Source organism: Coturnix japonica, chromosome 18 (genome assembly GCF_054131305.1).
Source record: "Coturnix japonica strain WE chromosome 18, WE-NBRP24, whole genome shotgun sequence".
NCBI lineage: Eukaryota > Metazoa > Chordata > Aves > Galliformes > Phasianidae > Coturnix > Coturnix japonica.
The window spans coordinates 14609485-14631549 of record NC_140680.1 but is presented as its reverse complement, the minus strand read 5'-3'; the positions used below and the strand labels follow the sequence as shown (position 1 = coordinate 14631549).

Sequence of the window (22065 nt, the reverse complement as noted above, 5' to 3'; positions counted from 1 at the left end):
CACTGAGGCCACCCTGCAGCTGGCTGTGACGAGCTGGGTGAAGTCTGGCACCCTCCAGCCTTGCAGCAGCAGAGCCAGAGGCCATGTAAACTGCAGGAAGTATTGGGAGAGGGGGAACCACCCCAGGCAGCCTCAGAGCTGGCATAGAAACATCAGGACACAGCTGGGACAAGGTGGGAGATGAGTGGCAGCACCAGCTGGGTGTTTACAACAGGCTGTCCCCAGATGTAAGCCTGCGCTTCTGAAGTACTTTGAGCAGTTGCTGGCATAACCCTGAGTTCCGACATTCATGTTCAAGATCTCCTTTGCAGGAGGGAGGTACCTCTGCTGTTCGGATTCTGTAAGCCTCCCTCCCTGGTGCACTGAGGACCAAAGGAGAGATCCACCAGTTCAGCAAAGGGGTTTCATGGTGTTTATTAATCAAGCATGAGCTCCTAGGCAGTTGCACCAGGCAGTTGTGCTAGAGCCTGAGGTGTCACACATCCATCCCCAGCATCAGAGAGGGCTGCAGCCAGCTGGTCACGGTGCCAGCACCTCCACAAGGCCCAGGAACAGGCCCAGCCACGGCCTGGAGACAGGAAGCTGGAAACTCAGATGTCCATCTCAAACTGGTCTTAATCTGCAAGGGTATGGAGGGACACAGACATGGGTTAGGTTCAGGCTCCTTCAAGGGGAACATGCAGGCAAGTGGCTGGTACACAGCCCAAGGCTGAGCTGCAATCTTCCCCCCCTTGCTCTTGTGGCCAGGCAGGAGCCCTGTGCCCCAGGCACTGTTAGCCTGGTCCTCGCTTAGGCAGGGGCTGCACCACCTGGGCTGCTCACCTGGCATAGCTTCTTCACTCTCATTCTGCTCCTTGAGCTCCTCCAGCTTGACGAGGCTGGACTGGGCCAGGGAGGTGACATCTGGGATCTGGGGCAGGCAGCAGGGAAGGGTCCTGGCCCCGGGTGAATTCTTGCACTCCAGCAGGAACTTGCGGTCGTAAATGATGCGGGTACCTGCCAAAAGCAGGGAGCTGTCAGGCACTGATGTCCCCTGGCAGCCCCCTTTCCTGTGTACAACAGTTCTGTCCTGAGCCCAGTGCACTCAGGGGTAGCACTTAGCTATGCTGAGAGCCACAGCTGAGTTTGGAGCAATGGTGAAATTTCCTGCTGGCAGTAGACTGTTCATCCTGTTCAGCAGCCACTGCCCACACTGTTCCTTCCCCCTGGAGGCACAGAAAGCAGGACAGGTGGGGGCAGAAAGCAGCCTCACACTCAGTTCCCTACGGCAGCCCACACAGTGGAGGCCAGGCTCAGGTTGGAGTGGCTCCCAGTCCACCCTGTGTTGCCAACAGTGCTTCAGGATTTTGCCCAGGCTTCTGCACCAGGATGCTTTTGCATCCTGCATCCCAAGAGCTCCCGCACAGGAGCAGCAGGACAGTGGCACTGCATAACCCACAAAGGCACCCACTGCAGCCCTCTCTGCTTCAGACCCAGCACTCATGGTGGTTCTAAAACAAGCTTACTGATAGCAAACAGTGGTGGAGCCAGTGCCCACAGGATGAGTACCTGCCACTCAACTGAAACATGGCTAGCACAGGGACTAGCACCAGGCTTCTGTTCAGAAAAGGGCCTGCTTGACAGCTACGAGGGTTTTTCTTTTTTTTTTTTTTTTTATTTTGTGGGGGGGAATTGGATGACAGTTAATAGGGCACAACTCAGGTACCCCAGGTGACAGCTGTACCAACCACCTCCTGCTCTTGGGGCTGAAATTCTCAGGACTGAGCAGCTTTTATGCTGCCATCCTGTGCTGCTCCAGCAAGTCAGGGTGCCAGAGTACAACTTGTCCCTGCCTGGGAGCAGAGCTCTCTGCTGGAAACCGTTCCCCAGCAATACAACCCCCAAATGCCAGACAAGGTCTCTTACTGCTCCCACAGGCAGCACGATGGCAGTGATGGCCTAGGCAGCAGCTACAGCCTTCTTAGTAATAAAACATTAGGCTTCCTGTTCCACTCTAGCTATGGATAGAGGCTTGGCTAGGCATGACCAGGGCGCTCCCACAGCATCACTGCGCCACCTGGAGCCATGCTGTGAGGCAGAGAGGCAGAGCCACCTGGGAGCACTGAAGGCTGACCGGGACCAGCTCGGGATAGCCCACAGCAGGCAAGGACACAGCCACTGAGGGCACTGCTCCTGTTCAAGACAAAGCCCAACTTTTGTCCAGGAGCAGGTAGCTGTGCACATCACAGCCACGCAGCTGAGGCCAGCAGGGCAGCAGCCCCAAGGGGCCCTTCACCTCAGCAGTGTACAGGCTGGGGACAGACAGCTCCCTGTCATCACACTGCCCCTCACCACCACACGCATCACTGACAGTCTGGGCAGCCTTCCTCTTTTGCCTTCTCTTGCACAGTGTCTGATGGCCAGTAGAAGATAACGACAATGCCTACAGCAGAGCTCTTCACTAATGCAAGAAGGAGGCCCCAAGAACAGACAGCTAAGTCAGCACAAAAGCTATTGCACTAGAATGCCATTTCTTCCTTCACCATCAGCTTTTAATACAATTATCAACAACACAATCATTTCTCCTTTTAGATCTGTGTTATCAGGGTGGCAGTAAGATCATTTCCTTCTTGAATACTAGACAGAACATCTGAACACATCCAGTGTTGTTTCTGATGTTTATTTGCCTATCATACTCAGATACTACTTGTGCACTTCATATTTTTTAATATTCCTGAACACTCAGGAGTAACTGGAACAGAGAACAGACACTAATACATTATTTCAAGCGTTCACTCCATGCAAATTATCACTGAATCCTCTCTTTTGGCTGTTATACTGATATACGTTGGTTGCCAAGGTATCAAGTCAGTCCCTGAACAACACCTCGGGCAACACACCTGGAAAAAGAGCACTAGAAAGAAATAAAACTAACCCAGAAAAGCGCATGACCATGTTCACAAAGAAGAAAAAAAAGAGAAAGAAAAGTACCATACCCTAAATCACCACAACTGGCAGGGGAAGGACCCAGCAAACTCTGCATCGCAAACAACTGCATATCAAAAGCCTTCCCCTCTTTCCCCAAACCCTGACTACAAATACATGCTAATGATGTGACTCTGAAAAGATGCATTGCTGAGCATGGCAGCTACCAATGACAACATACATCCTCTCCGAAATTCTCACACACAACCTATAAATACTGTTCAGCTTTTATTGAATATTCAGGTAAATATTTCACATTAATACAGGCTACAGAAAGTAGAGCCAATATAAAACATGAAATTTACTCAGATTTTCCTTTTAAGTATGTAAACAATTATACACGTATTTACCACCCTAGCAGGCTGTAATCATGTAATTATCTAGTTCTCTCCTGCATACCAATAGCATTTAGTAGTTTAGCCAAAAGCATCAATTTTATCTGATTTTTAAGTTCAGAATGGCTAAACTAACTGGAGAACAGAATCAATTGTATAAGTAAATCAATTTGTTCTTATGCAATGGGCAATCAAGTTTTCACTGTTTCATAGCCCACAAAAAATTGCTTAGTTAGGCACATTAAAAAAAAAATCCCCAGGGTTCTTCAAATCATAAGGTTTCCCAAACAAGGCTAAAAAAGGATAGACCCCCTTAAATCAGTTGACGTACTTGAGATGCATGTTTCCAATGTGAGGTGCCCAGGTGCCAGGCCAAATCTATAGCAAGAAATAGAAAGACAAGTCTATTATGAAAACAAATAAAGCTTTTTTTAACAGAGAATTTAACCACTAGAGGGCAAGCTTAAGGCTTCCCCTAAAATATAACAAGACTGTCCAAACACTGGGAGCTGTCTTCAGCTCTGGCCTGGTTTTGACTGACAACCTGCAAGATAAGAAGCACGGGTGTAAACCCTACCTCTTACACAGAGAGCTGATACCCTGTTGAACAGTTGAACATTCTTGAAATTCTCACTGTTTTACCTGAAAGTTTCCACACTGATACTGCTATATGTATTAATAAACACAAAAATCACACAATCTCGACTCTAGCATCAAAGAACTAGGAAAAAAAAAGACATTTAGCTTAAAAAAAAAATAATCCAAACAAAGCGTAACACCATAAAAAGACCCACAGAAGCACAAGCAAAGACAGAAAAATGCAACCACGCTACCTGCTGAGCATCAGTACATTCTGTTGAATTTTGGACAACTTTGATCATGGGATTCCAGGCTGGATCTGGAGTATGAAGCCCATTAAAGAGAGGGCCTCCTGGGCCATCCGCTAGCTGAGGGTGTGAGGGGATGAGAGTGCCACCATACATGGAAATCGGTAGGCCCTGAAAGGAAAAAACAAGCACCAGGGAACCAGTTACTAGTAGCAAAGATAGCCACACTACAGCTACTTCTGAAACACACTGCAAAAGCGGTTTCACTATCAAGCACATAGCACCGGACAGTTCTCCAGCAGAGGCTGAGCTGATTATGACGTGGCTATGCTGGTCTGCCTCCAGCTATTTTCCAGTGTTAATACACAAAGGGCAGACTTGCAAGAGTTTTTCTCATCCTGTCACTTTCTTAAGAAAGGCCCATGGCACTCACAAACATGGTTTCTACCTTTAATGAGGCTCTGGAGCTCAGCCAGCCTTACACTATTGTTTCCAGGTGACTGGGTCTCTGAAAAAGGAAACTAAAGATTGATGGAGGCATCCAGTGCCTAGACAGGAGAACATCTGCAAGTTCTGGTTTTGTTTAAGCGTGCCTCTGGGCTTGAGCATACTTCTAGTCAGTAAGACTGTACTAGGATGAAAGTAGATTTACATATTACAGCAAGAAATGGTAAAAGAGGCACAGACATACAGTGTAAACAGACAAAACAGAAAATACGTTTGCACACAGAGTAAGTCTGTCTCTCAGCATCAATGCTACAGACTCCTATGTCTACTAGTACAAGTGAAATTCCTACATTACCCATTTTTTTCCAGTTATTTTCCAAACCAATCACAGAAAAGAAGCATCACAAACCCAATCTATTAGGCTTAGACTGCCCAAATTATCCTTCCAATTAAAAAGTCATTTGTCATTCAACAGCCCAAATTCATCCCTCTATGACTTACTTTAGAAAAATCCACAAAACTGTTTGGCATAGGTTGATGGAAAATGTTTGAGGGAGCCACTATTCCAGAATCATCTCTCTCCATTGGCTGATGCTGAGAAAACGTGCCTGGGTCTGACACCTGCTGATGCATTGGATGGTTTCCCATTACAGGCTGAGACCAACCTGACAAGCCTTCTGGAAAGAACAAGATTGAAAATGAACTATTAGATTGGACTAAAGATACTCTAGAGCTTGAGTGTGTACAGCTGCATGCATCTCCACAAATCCAAAGGAACAATGTAAAATCAGCATTCACAACTATACATTTCTGGATGCATTAGCTGCAACACAGCTTTTAAAGGGTCTGCAAACAGCAAGCTGAAAAACCTGGAGGAAGGCAATTACTCTTCAGTGCCAAGGTTCAGACCCAGAGACAGACACTCTTAGTAAGTAAAAGTTGTTTATGGTTACAATTCTCAATAGACTTTTATATAACATTTTTGAAATCTTTTTCAGGGTTTACAAGTGTCCTCATACAGATGATCCAGACTGAGTGAGAATCATCTCTGTTAGGAGCAAAAATCACAATATTTGCATTGATGATCTCCCTGAAAATTACAGCATATGATACTAGTTTTCCTACTAAGGTACATTATATCCACCTCCCTCTTTCCCTCTCCAACTTCCTTTTCAAATGTACTATTTTCAAAAGGCCCCACAAATTTCTTCAAGCTATTCCAGACTGTGAAAAATAGACTCACCAGATACGCTGTTAACTCCAAATGACCAAATACCACTATGACCAACTGGAGCTGTAAAGTTGGTTCCTAAGGGCGTAGGAGTGACAGATCCTCCCTGTCGAATTCTAGCAAGTCTTTCTGTCCCAATAGGGGGGGGTACCTTTCGATCTTGATTCGTGTTACCCGTTTTTGGCTGGCTCAAGTTAGAAGGTGCAGAAGCAGCTGAAAGGGGTGAAGATGATCCTGAGGAAACTGATGGAATAGGAGATTCACCTGCTGAAAAAAAGAATTTATTTTGCTTAATCCCACACAAAAAACACAGAAGTTAGTGATAGTAAACACTACCCTTTCTATCCCTCCAGTGTTATCTCAAGGCAAATGATAAAAAGGTTTTTATTGGCTTTTTTTCATTCAAAGTATCCTTCAATCTTTCACAGAACTTCTGTTTAACTCTGTAATGAACATTAACACAAATGCTTTCAGCCGCCACATCTGTGATAGTCTCATGACATAGTAGTACACCTAAAATAACTACAAGAAAGAATAAGAAACATGGAAGAGTTTCAGGAAGATATGAAAAATCAGCCAAGATACCATAAATATCAAAGCAGCCTGGTTTTGGTATCTACCACCTCCAGCAGAAGAGAAATTAAAAGACAGCTTCTCAAAGCCAAATGTGTAACATAAGAGCACAACTTGCACCAACTTCAGAGGCGTCACTGTTTCTGCGAAATCCAGCTTGTTTTGAGCGCTCATTTAAACATTTCGTTTCTTAAGCTCAGAGTTGCAATGAAGCTGCATGCAGTGACATGAAAAGTCTCTTCATTTTAGACTCAATATCCAAGACCCATATTTTCTGTAAAGCTACTTCCATGTTCTTCCCATTAGTTGGAAACCATTCTGTCACCCTGGATGATGCATTAAGATATTGGGATATTTTGACTAACAAGTAAATTCCAGAATACCAACTTAAATAATAAAAACAAAAAGGAATTATAACTTCAAACAATGATAAATATAACATGTTCCCCTAACATTACATTTGTTTAGAGGGGAATTGTTAACACTCCCACTCCCCCACAACTTCATGCCTCCTCCTTTTAGAACCTACCGAACCAATTTTTTTCCCAAATAGCCTTTGGAAACGTTACCAGGACTAGTGGCATTTTACTTGTTAAGAAACAAAATAGTAAAGTGGGATTGGCATGGCAACCTCACAACTGCTAAACACAATTGGAAAGCACTGTGTTCTTAACTGTCTAATTTCCCCTCAAGTTACAAATCTACTGAAGACAATAGCTAAGAATTTACAGTTAACTAAGACAGACCCATGAAGTTCCTACATGAATTTGTTGCGCTTGTCCAAGGATGTGGTGAAAAATGCTGTCTGTTAAAGCTGGGAGTCCCAACAGGCGCTGGCCCTTGAAGGTAAACCCGTGCTCCTTGCATGTTTGCTGAAAAGCCTGTCAAAGGACCTGAAGAAGAAGTTGTAGAGCTGTTGGATGGATCTAGAGAGGGTAAGCCTGAAATAAACATAAATTTCATTAAATACTCTTCGGGAACTTGCTTCAAAGCACCAGAGAGAGCTTGTGCTTCAATATACTTAATTAAAGCATCTCATCACTTTCAGGGGTATCTGCATACCCTAAGATCATTTTACAGGTGCACAATTCTCCTGCAGACAGAAACCAACAGAAAGCATTTCTGTATGATCTCTGCTTTTGCCTCAAGTTTTTGTTCGTTTGTTTGTTTAAAAAAAAAATAAATCTCTTCAGTCACTGCAAGGAATTGAAACTGAGGCTACAAGAGGAAAACTGGGTGGTGGCAAAAGCCTTTCTTTACCAAGTGCCACTAGTCAAATAGGAACACAGGGTTCTGTGAAAGCCCCAAGGGAATCAAGCACTAAGGAAGTCTCACTGCAGCATAGTTCTGCCATCTAGGTACATTCAAATACAGGTCAGTCAGAACACATTGCCTCCAAGGAAACAGAGAGAAAAAAGAGGGGCTACTTTCTACGGAAATGCATGAGAGGAGAGAAAAGATGGAGTTTAAAGTCCCCAAAAATGAATTAGCAAGAGAAATTACAGTTCATGAATAAGTCCAAGCTCTTAAGCACTTTTCCAAAATAAAAAAAGTAAAAAAAGTAGTTACCGCACACTGTTACCAGAAAGAAAAAAGAAAAAAAATAAATAAAAGCAGAAGCAGGCATGGCCATGTGTTTATCCCTGTTCTGGGTTTAGTTTCAAGGGTCTATTGAAGAAGACTAGTTTCAATACCATTTAAACATTTCCAGATGACCACAACCAGGACCAGTCTGTGTTGTCACAGAGCGAGGTTGAAACAGCATCCCTGCTTACACGCTGGAAGTCTGAAAGCAGCACTGGTGACAGGCAACGGCTTAGGTCATAAACTAAAGATGCACCTTTCATCTCCTGGATACATTACTGAAAGCCATGCTTTTTCACATTATTAAATGAAGCAGAAAAACATATCAACCAAATGACCTCAATTTACTGCCTCCAGAAGTAGCAGATCCAACCTGCTCACATTAACAGAAAAGGCTCGCTGCTTTTGGAGGTAGTGATTTTAGCACTAGCCCTGCCCAAAAGATTTATTTAAAGTCTCTGTTACAGAGAAGGAGAAATGCAAAGGCAAATCACACCACCACCAGAATATGGAGTGATTAGAATGAGCCCCTGCTGTGCCACAAACAACTACAGCCTAGAGTGCACAACTGTGAGGACACTGCCAAGGCCTGTGCAGGCTGCTGGCACACACACTGTGCCTGGACCATTCCCTCCTAGGGCACTGGGTCTCCTCCAGAACACTCCTTGCCAGAAACGGACTGCGGCATCTCTAGCCAAGGGCCCCTCCCACACACCTGCCACCAAGCTACTGGGATGGGATGCTCCTGCTATCTCTCCGTGTATGACAGTACATCCGAAGCAGTCAGAAAGCCTCTATGGCCATGGATGCCATTGCATATCAAAGACTAGCTTCCATCTGGCTGGCAACCACTGAAGATGAGTTTCAAGAACTCCACACCTTGTGCAGAAGGGGTAATGGAGCTGAGGCCCATGGGAATTGCTAATTTCCTAAACAGAGCAAGGTACAGATTATGACAAAAACATTTCTTCTGCAGAGGTAAGATGCTGTGAGCGCTTGGTAGGATGGGGGCACAGCTTTCCAGGTGTGATGACACTACTACTACGGCAGTTTCAGCAGTGCTCCGTATTTTTAACAGGTAGAAGGAAGTGTGACAGTCAAAGATGCACAAATTCAGAGTAGTGACTTTTCAATTTGTTAAGAACATTTTCTATTTTTATCTTACCTTTTTCAAATGGCTTATATCAACTTTGCAGTAACTTTTAACACAAATTCTCAAACCCCTTCTTTAAAATGCAGAGGAAAAAGCAGACTTCTGACCACCCAAAAATCAATCTGAGAGCTGAAGGCATACATGGGACAAAAGGCCATTCACAAAACAGATCCACAAACAGTAAGGATGTGTGTACAGGTATCTGAGCCTCAAACAAACTGGTCCATCAGAGACAACCCAAGTTGCAATAGCACTTACCTAAGAATAGAGTACAGAAACTCTACATTAAAGAAACAATTAAGAAAAAGCTGCTGTGGTGTGTAATCAGATTAGACTACATTTTTACCACAACAGCTTAGAGGCCATTGCTATGAGATGCTGATCTGCAGAAAGATTTCCTACAGCCCAGCTGTACAAGACAGTCATAAAAGAAACCTCTGCTCCATCAAGTGTAGAGTCACAGCCGGAGATTAGAGGACTGTATCTGTTTTTATGACCATTACTATCCACTCTGAACATATAAAGGCATACTGAATTACCAAGCAAGGCCCAATGTTCTGTGGCCATAACACTGCTTGCGGCTAAAGCACACACAAGCACTCATTGAAATCACACAATACCTGCCACTAAAACTTAAGTTCCAATTCACCCCACCTCAACAGCTGAGGCTACTGGAAAGGCCTATTCATCTGTAAAACCCCACTGAGAGAAGGGGCAGACAGACTGGAGAACCACGCTTCTTGGGTAAGGGTCAAGGTGTTGGAGAGGTCCTCAGCCTCCCACTCTCACTTCTTTCCTCACTGTCACACCTTTCAAACACCCCCTTCTCCTTCAGCTCCCACAAATCCCTTCTCCTTCTGTATGACAGAAAAAAAATGCAGATTCTGAAATAAGGGTGATCAAAAGCATTAATAAGAATGACATTGTGAGGCAGTAGAGAACCCGACGAATCAGTTAACCACTATCACTCAGAATTTGGCATAACCTTTCTTCCCCAGAACAAGGTATTCCAATGAGCCAGTTTATGGAGTCTACTGAGGAGGGTCTGCCAGCTCTTCTGTCGGCAGGCATCTGATGAACAAGGCCAAGTTACCTGACCCCCCCGAAGTCTCAGTTACAACTAGTTCTGCTTACTGCACTGGGAATGGATATGGTATAAAAAGTCTGGGTGTTCATGTGCTTCGCAGTGCAGTTACGCAGCTCAAATTAAACACTTGAGAATACTACAGTCAAAAGAAGTATCTTGATGGTGGTTAAACCTGGTCTGAGAGAGATGATCTGGTTTTCAGAAACCCTAAATGTTTTTAAATTCACTGAATGAATGGGAATACTAAAAACCCTTTTTCTCACCACATCTTTCTAATGCCCCCTTCTCCTTTAGTCTGAAAGTCAAAGTCAAACCGTTGAAGTGTCCAAATTCAGCATTCAAGTCCTGAAACATATGCTGAATCATCTAACACTACCACGTGTTGTGGAAGACTACTTTAAAGTAAACTTCTCCAGCTATCCATCTTCAAGGCTCCATAAATACACTTCTGCAAGAAGAAAAGGAGTAACACTGGGGACCTCTTGAGAGTTTCTTCCAGCCAAATGATTGGAGCCAGGCACCTGCATCATCATCGCTAAAATGATAATAATCTACTAGGCAGAGCGCAGCAGGGCAGAGAGTTCACTGTGTTTCTAGCCCACTTCAATTAAAAACTTCTATGCTCTAACTACTATACATAACAGCTGAACAACAGCAGCTTCTTAATAACAGCCATGCAGAAGCACACCAGTTTCCCAGAGCACATAAGCTTATCAAAATCCTAGAAAGGCTCAGTGAAATCACCCTTGGGCCTACAGGATCAAGTAATATTGTATTCTCTAGTAGTCCATCTGGAATCTCATACAGTGAAAACATTCAACAACTACACGCTGTCACTCCTGCTGCTAGGTTGAATCTGTTGAAAGTTCTGGCCTGTTTCAGTTTTAGTACCACCTAACAACATGCTACACTCCAAATCAAAAGCTAAAAATCAAAGCTACTCTAAATTCTACAAATAGAGAAACACATTCCTCCCTCTTAGGGAAAACAACACAAGGTCTATCACTTTCCCAACAACTAATACCCGAGAAGAGCTGGACAAAAAAGAAATCGACAAAAATAGGTCATCATTTAGTGTTCCATAACCATAATTTGTAAACTATTTCTCGAACAATCTCAAATAACAGAAGCGTTGTAGAAAAAAAAATCTGTTCAGTGCATGATCTTAATTACTTACCTACAGGACTAGTAGAAACCCGCTGCGAAGGTGGCCTGAAACCAGGAGCCTTGGAGTTATCAGGATGCGCGTTCTCCACATGTCCTAGCACAGAGTTATTCAGAAAGGTAGACTGAACAGCAAAAGATGGGTCAGCTGCTGCTCGGGTGGAAAGCGGACAGTCTCCCCACCCTTGGTTAGAGGGCACCTGGTTGCTATCAAAAAGACTACTGAAGTGATTGAAGAGAGTTGCTGGCCCAAAGGTAGGAGGCAATGATTTATTTGCTGGGTTAATGTGCATCTGAGAACCATTCATGACGTTCATGGCTGATGAAAGCTGCACCGCAGCAGGTGGACCTTGAGAAGGCGTTAAAGGAACTTGATTTGTAACAAAAATAGACTGAGGATCTTGATGTAGGTTTGCATTTGGTACCACTGAATAGAAAGAACCTCTGGACTGCATCCTGTGAGTAACTCGAGGTGCTGGTACAGCTACTTGAGGTAAGTTACTGTTGTCCTGATTATCTGCAACAACCGACCTGGGTGATGCTAAGCGTAAAGGAGTAGGTTCTGAGCTGGAAGAAACAGGCATTGACATAGAAGGGCTCATTTCAGACATGCTGGCTGGTAGTATTTCATCTTGGGTGTTTGTTAGAGGTGCAGGGCTGCTAGATGGGTGAGCTTCAGTGACTCCTGAATTGCTGCTAGCTGACATACTGGAACTACCTGCAGCGGAAGATGGTGTGCATGTATTTCCAACAGGCTGGTCTGGTGTCGACACTTTCTCCTTGGGTGCTGAGGCAGCTGAGAAAGAGTCTGCTTTAAGTGCAGAATGCTGCGTTTGTGGAGCAGTAGAGGGCAGAAATGCTGCAGGAACTTGCCCATTGTTTGGGGGCGCAGAGGAAGCTGAAGGCAGAGTGCTACACGTGTTTGTCACAGTTGAGATTGCTGTTGCTGCAGCACTAGTCTTCGGAACACAGGCAAACAACTGCTTTCTAACTGAAGAGGGAGTCCGATTACTTGTTGCACATAGCGGCTGGGTGGAAGCAACTACTGAAGAGACAGTAATGGGACTAGAAGTAGCTAATCCGGGAGACTCTGCCTGCAAAATATTTCCATTCTGACTACCTACACGACTTGAACTATTATGCTTTGGAGAGCTGTTTGTGCTGCCAGGGTTAACTGGTCTCACTGGGAATGGTCCCCAAGTGTTTGGTGAAGGTGAAAAGGTTCCTCCAAATTGGGCCATAGGTAAGCGAGGGTGCCGGATCTGTTGCATAGTTTGGGCTGCCAGCAAGGCAAAATGAGGATGAGAATAAGCTAGAGGAAGAGACACTGGAAAAGATGAGCGCACATTTGCTGGGACATTCTTGTTTAATTTGTTAGTAGGCTGGAAAGTAGATAGAGTCGATGACTGCGATGTGACGAGAGGTGGTGCTCCAAGAGGAAAGGAGTTTTTGTTTGAAGCAGATGCAGTACTAACTCCAGACGAGAAGTTTGCATGGATTGATTTGTTACTCGAAGCAGGTGTTCTTATATGAGTTTTAGGAATCAAGTCTTCCAGTTCCTTGGCAGGATCTTGAATAAGGGCATTGATGAGTTGCACTGCGTATCGTGTTGACTCCATACCACCCCTAGATTAGATACAAATATATTTACCTTCAATGAAGGGAAACCCCATTTTGTGCAAGATTCTGTAGCCCCAACTTGATATTGATCTACAAGTCTACCATAGTTTTGCTCCATTAAGTTAATCCTTAAGATAGCCATAGTCAAGAAATAACTTTGAAAAAGCAGAACATCAGCGTATCTTGGCAGTAGTAATAAAAGTTATATTTTATAAACCAAGATACTAAGTATGTCCTGTTTTAAAAAGCAAAGACAAGTTCTTGATAAATGACATTTCTGAGTTAAGAGTTTCATTTCTAAAAACTGTACCTTATAGTGATCATTCTTTCTCCATTCTTATCTTTTTGTTTATCAACGTCAATATGGGCACCGGTGACATCTTGAATTGCTGTGATGTTGCACCCACCTCTTCCCATTATTCTAGACACAACAGAAGCTGGGACAGATAATTTCTTTGACCTATATCACAAAGATCACAAATCTGTCAAATGTATTTAAACTTGAAGCACATTAAAAATGCCTCACTGTCTCACATGTAGCTGAAGCAATATACATATGTTTCAGGGTAGCAAGTGGTTTTCTGCTGATATTTTGTTCACCCTTTGGAGCCTCTCTAAAAATCACCAACTCAGATTATTTATCATCTTCAGCACCTGACAAGGATTCTTCAGAAGCATTTCTACCACCACTGCTGTATCACAAACGTGCCTCATGTACTGCATCAGAAACATTTTCCAATTTTATCTTGTGTGTGTATCTTGAAAGACAAATGCTTAGCTTATGACCTAAATTTACTTAAGAAGCACTGCTTCAAAAGATCTTAAAGTTTAACTGGTGACACTACACAACGGTGGATATTAGACTGCTAAACCATGCAGTTCTGCAATTCAGTAAGCTGCTGGAAGCCACTGTGAAGGCAGGACAGATTTTTCAGAAGCAGGCTCACTTTTAGGCCACAACACTGCAACCCATATGTTTAGTGAAATAAGTCATTTTAGAATTTTTCTGATTCACATGGTATTGGTGGGTCAGTGCAGGCATACACCACTGGAAAGTCTTTGAACACAATCTATGCTTGCATCCAGACCCCAGCCAAGGTCTCTCTGGGCCACCTCTGTCCCCAGAGACCGTAAAGGCTGGACCTCTCAAGCCCATACAGCGCTTTCCAGTTTACTAGTGATGTGCAGTAGTAGTTCTACACTGAACAATTAGAGGGGATTCAAAGGGGTTTCAGAAACCACAGTTATCATAGTTCAAGCACCTCTGAACACTGTACAGATCACGATGAACCCCCTGAAAAGGCTGTCAGCTTCACCCAGCTATTCTACTCTGAGAATTTCAAGTAACTTGATCCTCCGGAAATTGTTTCTCAGGCACTCAGATCATGCACCAAGCTCTCACTCCAAGGCAATTTCATGCTTTGGGTCTTGTCTTTCCACCCACCCCAGAGCCTCCTTGCTCAATCCAGACAACCCAGTTGCTACCTCCAAAGCTCCCAACATCACCTAACTTAAGAAATCCCATTATACCAAGGACTCCTACTGTCCTTTTGGTGTCCTTTCAACTCTGCCGACTTGGAACCCCAACACCACCATCCACCAAGAAATTCCTCCACCAAAAGAGCTTGCCCCAGCACCCAGGATCCCTCCCACCCATCACCCACTGCCGCTTCCCTCCCTACCCACAAATCTCAGTGGTTTTTACCTTGAGAAGTACCCCAAACAGTACCTTTTTGCTCCTGAACAGCAGCGCCCTCCTCTCTGCAGCTGAAATTGCTCAATTGGTGTTGGCTGCAGAGTGTTGCTAGGGGGAGGGTCTTTCAAAACTCTGCCTACTTGCCTGTCAAGGGTAGAAGGGATGTTTTCATTGGTTACTTCTCTGATCCCTTCTAGCCACATTGGGATACTCACAGAGAGAGGGGAGGAGAAAAAATCCTGCTGTAGAGACTGGGAGAGACTTAGGAGATGAAGGCACGCAGCTCCCAGACATTTTGTACACAAAGCTACAGTTGCCAAACAGCTCTTTGGCTGAATGAGTGCTTTGCCATCAGTCAGGCCATAGCAAATGCGTATACAAAGCACTTTATGCACACAGTCTTTGTGACAAGACCTGATCCTCTAGGGACTAGGAAAGCTCAGGTTTTAGATGCTGTTTCTAGAACACCAGCATCTCCACATAAACAACAGACAGCACCCAACAAAGCAATTAGATCGAGCCTATGAGACTCAAGAGACCCAGGAGCAGAGATGGAGCAGCTCCAGGGTCAATGGCAGGTTCTGAGCGCAGTGCTGGACCAGTCAGCTGCCTCTGCAACAGTTCCATGCCTGCATGACTCACCAGGTGGCAGGGCAGTCTGTGGCTAGACCTTTAGCAAGGATATGTCACAACAGGGAACCATATAGTAAATGCAACAAAAGGCAGAAAACTAAGCCAGCTCTCTATGGGTTCATACATTTAAGTTTTCAGATGAAAATGCCTTTTTTAAAGTTATTATAAAGTTTGTAGCTTCCTCCATACACAGCCTAAAATTCCCTAGAATGAGCACACACAGTTACTACCTTTGCAGAACAGAAAAGCAGCAGGGCATTGAAAGTACACCTACACATGGGACACCCGTATGTTCATGCTGCATTCCTTTTCAATAAAGGGAGCAAAACAGGTCAGCCAGATGACTATTTCTAGTTAAATGTAGTAGACACAATAATGATTACAGATGATTATTAGCTAGACAGTTTAAAAAAAAATTTAAAAAATCAGAACATTTTCAAAGGGACAATGCTTTGCAGAACTACAATTTGATTTAAAGGTTTTCCAATACTGAATTAAGGTCACAATATTTTCATTGGAATTGGCAATCAGGGTAACCACTCAAAATACAATGAACTTTAGCCACTAAGTGATCGTTCACCTGCCTTCTACCAACATCTACTTTACTTTTATTGCAACCAATCATCTGCACTAGGAGCTTTTTTGTGCTGCCATTTGTTCCCTTCTCCTTGTACTCCAAGGACAACACATTAACAGAAAACCCTTATGCCAAATAAAATGTCCATAGCATAGTAATGCTAAATTAGTGAGGGGTTACTACAAATCAGGACAGCAATTTGTTTTCACAGGACTGCATGACAAAATAACGTTGGTTGTTTTTTTGTTTGTTTTTTGTTTTTTTAGTTATTACAGTGGAATAACTAAATGAACTAAATAACTAAATGAACTAAATGATGGAGATTCGATATTTGTATATAATTTACAAGTAAAAATGTTGAAACACTTCCTAAACACAGAATTAAGTTCTTTACCTTCTAACCACTTCTTTCCAGCCTTCTTCTCTTTTCTGGCCTCTTTTTGGGCTGGTCAGATTCAGCTTTACATTTGGAGAGGTCAGAGGCAGGGAAACAGACTTGTAAGCAGTTGACAACGAATTTGAATTACCTTCACCATCAAGTCTGGGAACAGAAACATACCAATTACAAATTACAGAACAAAGCTGACAGCACAAGAGTGTTCATTTCTGGACCTCAAAATTTGCAGCATGAATTGCTTTCATCCTTTTTTTTTTTTCCCCCCCCCTACACCCTACTTGAAGGAACTGTTGGCTGACCTAAATAATTTCCTACACTTTAGTTCACAGCCTTCCTTCAAAAAATGGAGTGCTAAGCTAAATCAGGTAATATTAGAAGTACTAAAGACATAATCTATAAAATACTTTATAATAAGTGTTAGACAGCCATTTAAGTTAGACCCTAATTATGCACTTTCCTTTGTAATAGGCTTTTAAGAAAAAATACTTTTATAAATAATGTCTCTTTCTTACGAGGTACTTGAAAATGTTATTTTTCATCTCTTTTTAGAGATCCCAGGTAAACAGGTAAGTAATAGCTAAGTACTCTGCTTACCCTCAGTCCCCCCCACTTTATGACTTGGTAAAACTGCGTGGCACACATATTTTAGGATATTTTACTCCTAACGAAGCCAACATGAAAGTGCATATGCAAAACCTGTAATAATGCAACCATAGCAAAGAGACAAAGAGAGGAACAGGTAAGCTCTTGTAGGCTAACTTATCTACATGAATGTAAAAAGTGCATTTCTGGGTGCTCAGGTTCACATCCAGCACTGAAACTGAGGCAATCCCTACAACTTAAGGCTAGTCTTAAAGTTAATGACTTATAAAGTGATTTGGTATAACAAATCTATGGCATATTTAGAAAATGCTTCAACTATAACAGCACTGTCATCAACCAGTCCATGCTGAAAGAGAAAAGAAATTTGGGAAGAGAAAATTTAGGAACTTTTCAGAAAGATTGCCTACTGCAAGAAGAGCACCTGCAGAAATTAAAAAAACACCAGCCCAATTTTCATCTATACACTGTCTTGATTTTTAGGGATACTTCTATCTGACAGAAGAACCACTCCCTTTTTCAATTTAAGGAGTTTAACATGGTTAGTGCACTCTAAAGGATTCCAAGGTATTTGTAGGAGAGGCTTAAGGCAAAACTCAGTTTATATTCTTAAAACAGGATATGTAGACAATCCTATTTCTGACATTCTTAAGAATTTTAGGGAACTCCTCCCCCTTCCTCACAACCATGATGGATGACAATTTTAATTCTGGAGAGGGGAAAAAAAAAAACCCACAAAGCCGAGAGCCCAACTTATCTTCCCCCCTCTTAGCCAACAGCTCTCTTGCTTGCTGTGCTTTTTGATGCCAGGTCTGCATTCTTGTTGAAGTTAGCCATGTGTCTTGCAGATCAGCCCCTATAGCCCTTTACCTCCTTTAACGCACGGGATAAAAAAAAAAACCAACAAAACATAAGTAGTATGAATCTGATCTCCATGTAAGTAATAGTTAGCAGAGGCAAATTTCTTAGCAAAGACTACAAATTAAGACATTATTTAAGCTTATTGGTTTTGAGTAATGATCCTATTTGGAAACCAGTGTTATAACAGCTAGTTATTATCTCCTTCACTGGCAGCTCAATCATCTTCCAAGTCATTAGTATGGACCCCGTACATTCACTGAATTCTTTTGACTCTCACCTCTGGCTTGACAAGGTTAAATCAAATTGGCCATCAACCTGGCAGGGGAAATGCTCAGAGTCATCAGCTTCTTCCCTCCTTAAAACGAAGAGATAGCAATTCAAAGGTGTTAATTATGAAATCAGAAATCACAGAAATCACAGGGTAACAACAACTTGTGATTATATTATAAATAAGGCTGAATTTTACTTTTTAAATTCCCTGCAAATTTACTCGAAAAATCTACTCCAATAAATTCAGAGTTTAGCATAGTTACTAAAACAGTGCAGAGACAACTGTCTGTTCTGCTAGAGTAGTTTAAACTAGTCAGCAGTACCAAGACTTGTGCCTCTAGTGTTTTGACATGGTTGCATTCAACAAACCAGACAACGTAATTTAACAAGCAAGCAAGCTCAGTCTTTCAGGTCTCCAAGAATGCACCAACTGGTATAACGCCTGAGCTACAGAAAATATACATCAGCATCAGCAAAACACTGAAGAAACAGAGAAATAACACTGAAGTCTCACCTTGTTGGTGTTTTTGAAGCTGAAGTGTTCGTTTTTTCTTCCTGAGAAGGGATAAGCAATGAGGCATAGCGCCGCTCAGAGGAATTTGTATCCATCGTGAAGTTCAGCTCCTGGCTTTTACCTCCACTGCTACTTTCACTATTGCAGTCTGTGCTGTCCAAATTATCTGAATCACTATTTCCACTTGCACCACCACCTCTTGGCTCTCCATTTATTTTATTCTTATCTGCTTTTTGCTGTGCTAGAGATATATGCTGATCTGGTAAAATTATCTGCATATTCTGAGGAGTCTCTTTTGTTTTATTTTTCTTATTTTTTCTATTTGTGCTGGGAGTAGTCACCACATTAGCTCTCTTCTTCCCAAAGGCATTGGTGAAAGTAGCTGAAGTTGCAGAAATCCCAATTGTAGTTGTAGTAGTTGCACTAGGAGGCTCTATAGGAACTTCTTGCTCTACTGAAGAAAAACAAAGATCACAAAACATATAAATCAGTGCCTCTGACTGAGGACACTTCAGCTGAGATCATGCTCCTGCTGAGCTGTCAAGTCTATTTGCACTATAAGCAGCTGTAAAATCTCCAAGAGGGAAAAAGTTTTGGGAACAAAGAGGAAGAAACAATGATTTACCAGGAACACAGCACTTCCACAATTTACAGCAGGTAAGAACCAGGGTAGAAAACATACATCATCATCACAGTATCAAAAAAGGCAGCTTACTAACAGATTACCTTACCTAGGTGCTTTTAAAAAGGCAACTCTACAACTGCATTTTTTACATTTAAACACTCATTCTTTACCTTCATCATCATTTTCTTCTTCGTCATCATCTTCATGTAATTCTAGAGTTTCTTTAGGCTTATTTTCTTCATCTTCTTCTTGTTTCCTTTTTTGTTCCTCTTTCTTCTTCTTTCTCTTTTCCTTTCTCTTCTCCCTCTTAGCTGCAAGGGCTTGTTTTCTGCTTTCCTCTCTTGACTATGTAAGAGAAAAGGATTCATATTTAAATATGATCACAAAAACTAAATTATAATTCCAATCTTTCCTACAAACTGGGCAGGGGATAAAAGAGAAGAGAGCATGGCAAACTAGAATGACTTTGTCACATAATGAAGCACTATGCATATAATGAACAGACATTATGGAACAACAGGACTGGGTGATTCCAAAAATTTCCAAAGAACAGCAATAAATACAACCAAGCGAGAGACGTTGTAAAAATAATTTTACTGAAAAAGCCAGTAAAATCCCTCATTATCTCAGTCCTTTATCAAAAACCATTTAATAATTTTGCAAAAGTATTGATGAGACGAACAGCTTTGACTTTAAAAAGTATCTCACAGTATGTTACAGAATTAACTAGTCTTACTTTTTCACTTTAATCATGTTTTTTAGTATGAAATTAGTCACAACAGGAGTACCATACTGCAGCTTTGCAGAGCAACTGACAGACTGTTCACACGTTAGCAACCTGGAAGATGAAAACACATTTTCCAAATCTTCCCTCGTTAATCAAATGCTGTATGAACTGTTCATCTACAATGTAAAGAACCTCCATTTAGAATGTCCACTGCAGATCACTTAAGAAATCTCTCCATTAGTCCGGGACAATTAATATTCTCATTGAGGAGAAACTTCACTTCTCACACTACCTTTTCAACTCACTTTAGCTCAGGTGGCAGCTTTTCCTTTGTGTAGTTTGTAAAACACTTATGGACAACATTTCACAACATACTGTGCATCACACCACTGAGACTGAAGATCTCCCTTATCCACACTCTTCATTTGTGCTGAAGTAATGCAAGAGAACTACTAGTCATGATCACAAGGACAGTGGAGTGTCTAGCTAAAGTAACAGTTCTATACCCTCAGTATATACTCTTGTGGAAAGTAGATACAGTCATAACATGAAGAACCACTGCCCCTAAATCGCAGTTTTAGACATTAAGCTAGATGACAAGAACCCTCCACTCACTTTTTCCAGGTCTAGCTCCTTCAGCAATATAGTTGCATTCTTATTTGCCTCTGCAGCCTGCTGGTCTTTAGCTTTCACAATTGTTTCCACACACTGGTGACACTTTTTCAACAGGTCCTGGAAGGCAAAACTTGTCTTATAAAACATCTGTAATAAGCTAGAATTAAGGGAGAGATACTTACTCTACAAAACATGAGATCCCCTGCATCCACTAACATACAAAATAGTTCAACAGACTCTAAACACTGATTTTATGTTTTATATTAAAAAAGATATGAAAAGAAAACTCTGAATCAAACATATGCATGAACAAACATACATTCACTTTCTGAATAGCTGAGAATTCCCCATACATATTTTTGCTGAAAATACTGGACAGGGATTTTCCCCTCATAGTTACACTCACCTTGTCCGTTATAGTTGCTATATATCGCATGCATTCAATGTCCGATGGAAACTGGTTAACTTCTTTCACTAGGAACTGAACTACCTTCACATGGCCCTAGAACATCAAAGAAAATCTTAGTCTCTGGTATACAACTGATAACATTCATCATCAAATTACAAATTTGGTATCTCTTGGTTCACTGCAGAAGACTGAGAATACACTAAGACATTTTTGGTAAATTGCTGTTTGAAATGAAAAGTGGCTAATGTTTGTTCGGAACATTTGCATTTCATTTTAAATGCAAGCAGATAGCTGGTCTCAAGGGAAAAGCTGTCCACATTTTTAGCACTCAAGACCACTCTGCTTAGACCTCATCTGTCACCCCCAGCTCTCTTTATTGCCAGCCACTCCACAGAGCTGATGCAAGGCAAGTCTGATTGACAAATTGAGCCACTTGAATATTACCCTAGCAAACTGCTGCTGGATCTGCTACCCGATGGGGGCACACTGTGCAGTCACACAGACAACAGCTAAACGCTGCCTAGGAAGTTACCTTAGAGCAGTGGAAGGACAGTAATGGCATACTTAGTATTTTCATTTGTCAGAAAAGCTCTAGACTTGTTTGACATTTTATTAAAGATAAAGTTAATAAATTCTTTGCAACAGAGTTAGTTAACTTTTTTTATAGACATTTTTCATCTCTCCAAAATGAGGTCAGTGTGATACATGTTTTAGTTCTTTTCTTTAGAGGGTCTAGAATTCACAGATTATCATTACTTTAAAGCAGACATTTTATGAAAACAGGAATTTTGTTGTGTTGATCTTCCAAAATCAACCAGTCATATTTATGAACAAATGAGAAATTCTGTTTTGAAAACATTTAGCACTGAATCATACAACCAAGTTGGTGTCCTACCTTGCGAAATGCTGACATAAGAGGTGTTATTTTTCGATTATCTGCTGCATCCACGTCTGCTCCTGCCTGCACAAGCAACTGAACTACATCATAGTGACCACCATTAGCTGCCAACCAAAGAGGGGTATTTCCTTTCTTGTTACGAACATCAATATGCGCTCCTCTAAAAGAGTACAAGTGTAATCAAATAAGACATGAGTAAAGATAAGATAATGAATGATCAGAATACAATTACACACACAACTTTAATTATTGAAACCG

General features: G+C 42.1%; 1 protein-coding gene across 32 annotated transcripts in view; it reads right to left on the bottom strand.

Annotated features, from left to right (window-relative positions):
- Window positions 1–398: 398 nt before the first annotated feature.
- ANKHD1 (ankyrin repeat and KH domain containing 1) overlaps window positions 399–22065 on the bottom strand; it is a 97386-nt gene continuing 75719 nt past the window's right edge. For 6 of the 32 annotated variants that reach the window (XM_015876164.3, XM_015876181.3, XM_015876171.2 and 3 more), the window contains 16 exons: window positions 21805–21967; window positions 20907–21002; window positions 20501–20617; window positions 19329–19503; window positions 18534–18987; window positions 18027–18104; window positions 16286–16432; window positions 14715–14825; window positions 13296–13445; window positions 11379–12991; window positions 7124–7318; window positions 5817–6071; window positions 5075–5250; window positions 4133–4297; window positions 823–996; window positions 399–619 (listed from right to left, as the gene is read on the bottom strand). In XM_015876164.3, the coding sequence (XP_015731650.2) occupies window positions 476–619; window positions 823–996; window positions 4133–4297; window positions 5075–5250; window positions 5817–6071; window positions 7124–7318; window positions 11379–12991; window positions 13296–13445; window positions 14715–14825; window positions 16286–16432; window positions 18027–18104; window positions 18534–18987; window positions 19329–19503; window positions 20501–20617; window positions 20907–21002; window positions 21805–21967 (4213 nt within the window). In that variant the 3' untranslated portion in view covers window positions 399–475. Of the gene's footprint in view, window positions 620–822; window positions 997–2643; window positions 3678–4132; window positions 4298–5074; window positions 5251–5816; window positions 6072–7123; window positions 7319–11378; window positions 12992–13295; window positions 13446–14714; window positions 14826–16285; window positions 16433–18026; window positions 18105–18533; window positions 18988–19328; window positions 19504–20500; window positions 20618–20906; window positions 21003–21804; window positions 21968–22065 lie in introns of those variants that run through there. The other 26 variants (XM_015876166.3, XM_085519349.1, XM_015876179.3 and 23 more) reach the window with 24 other exon arrangements.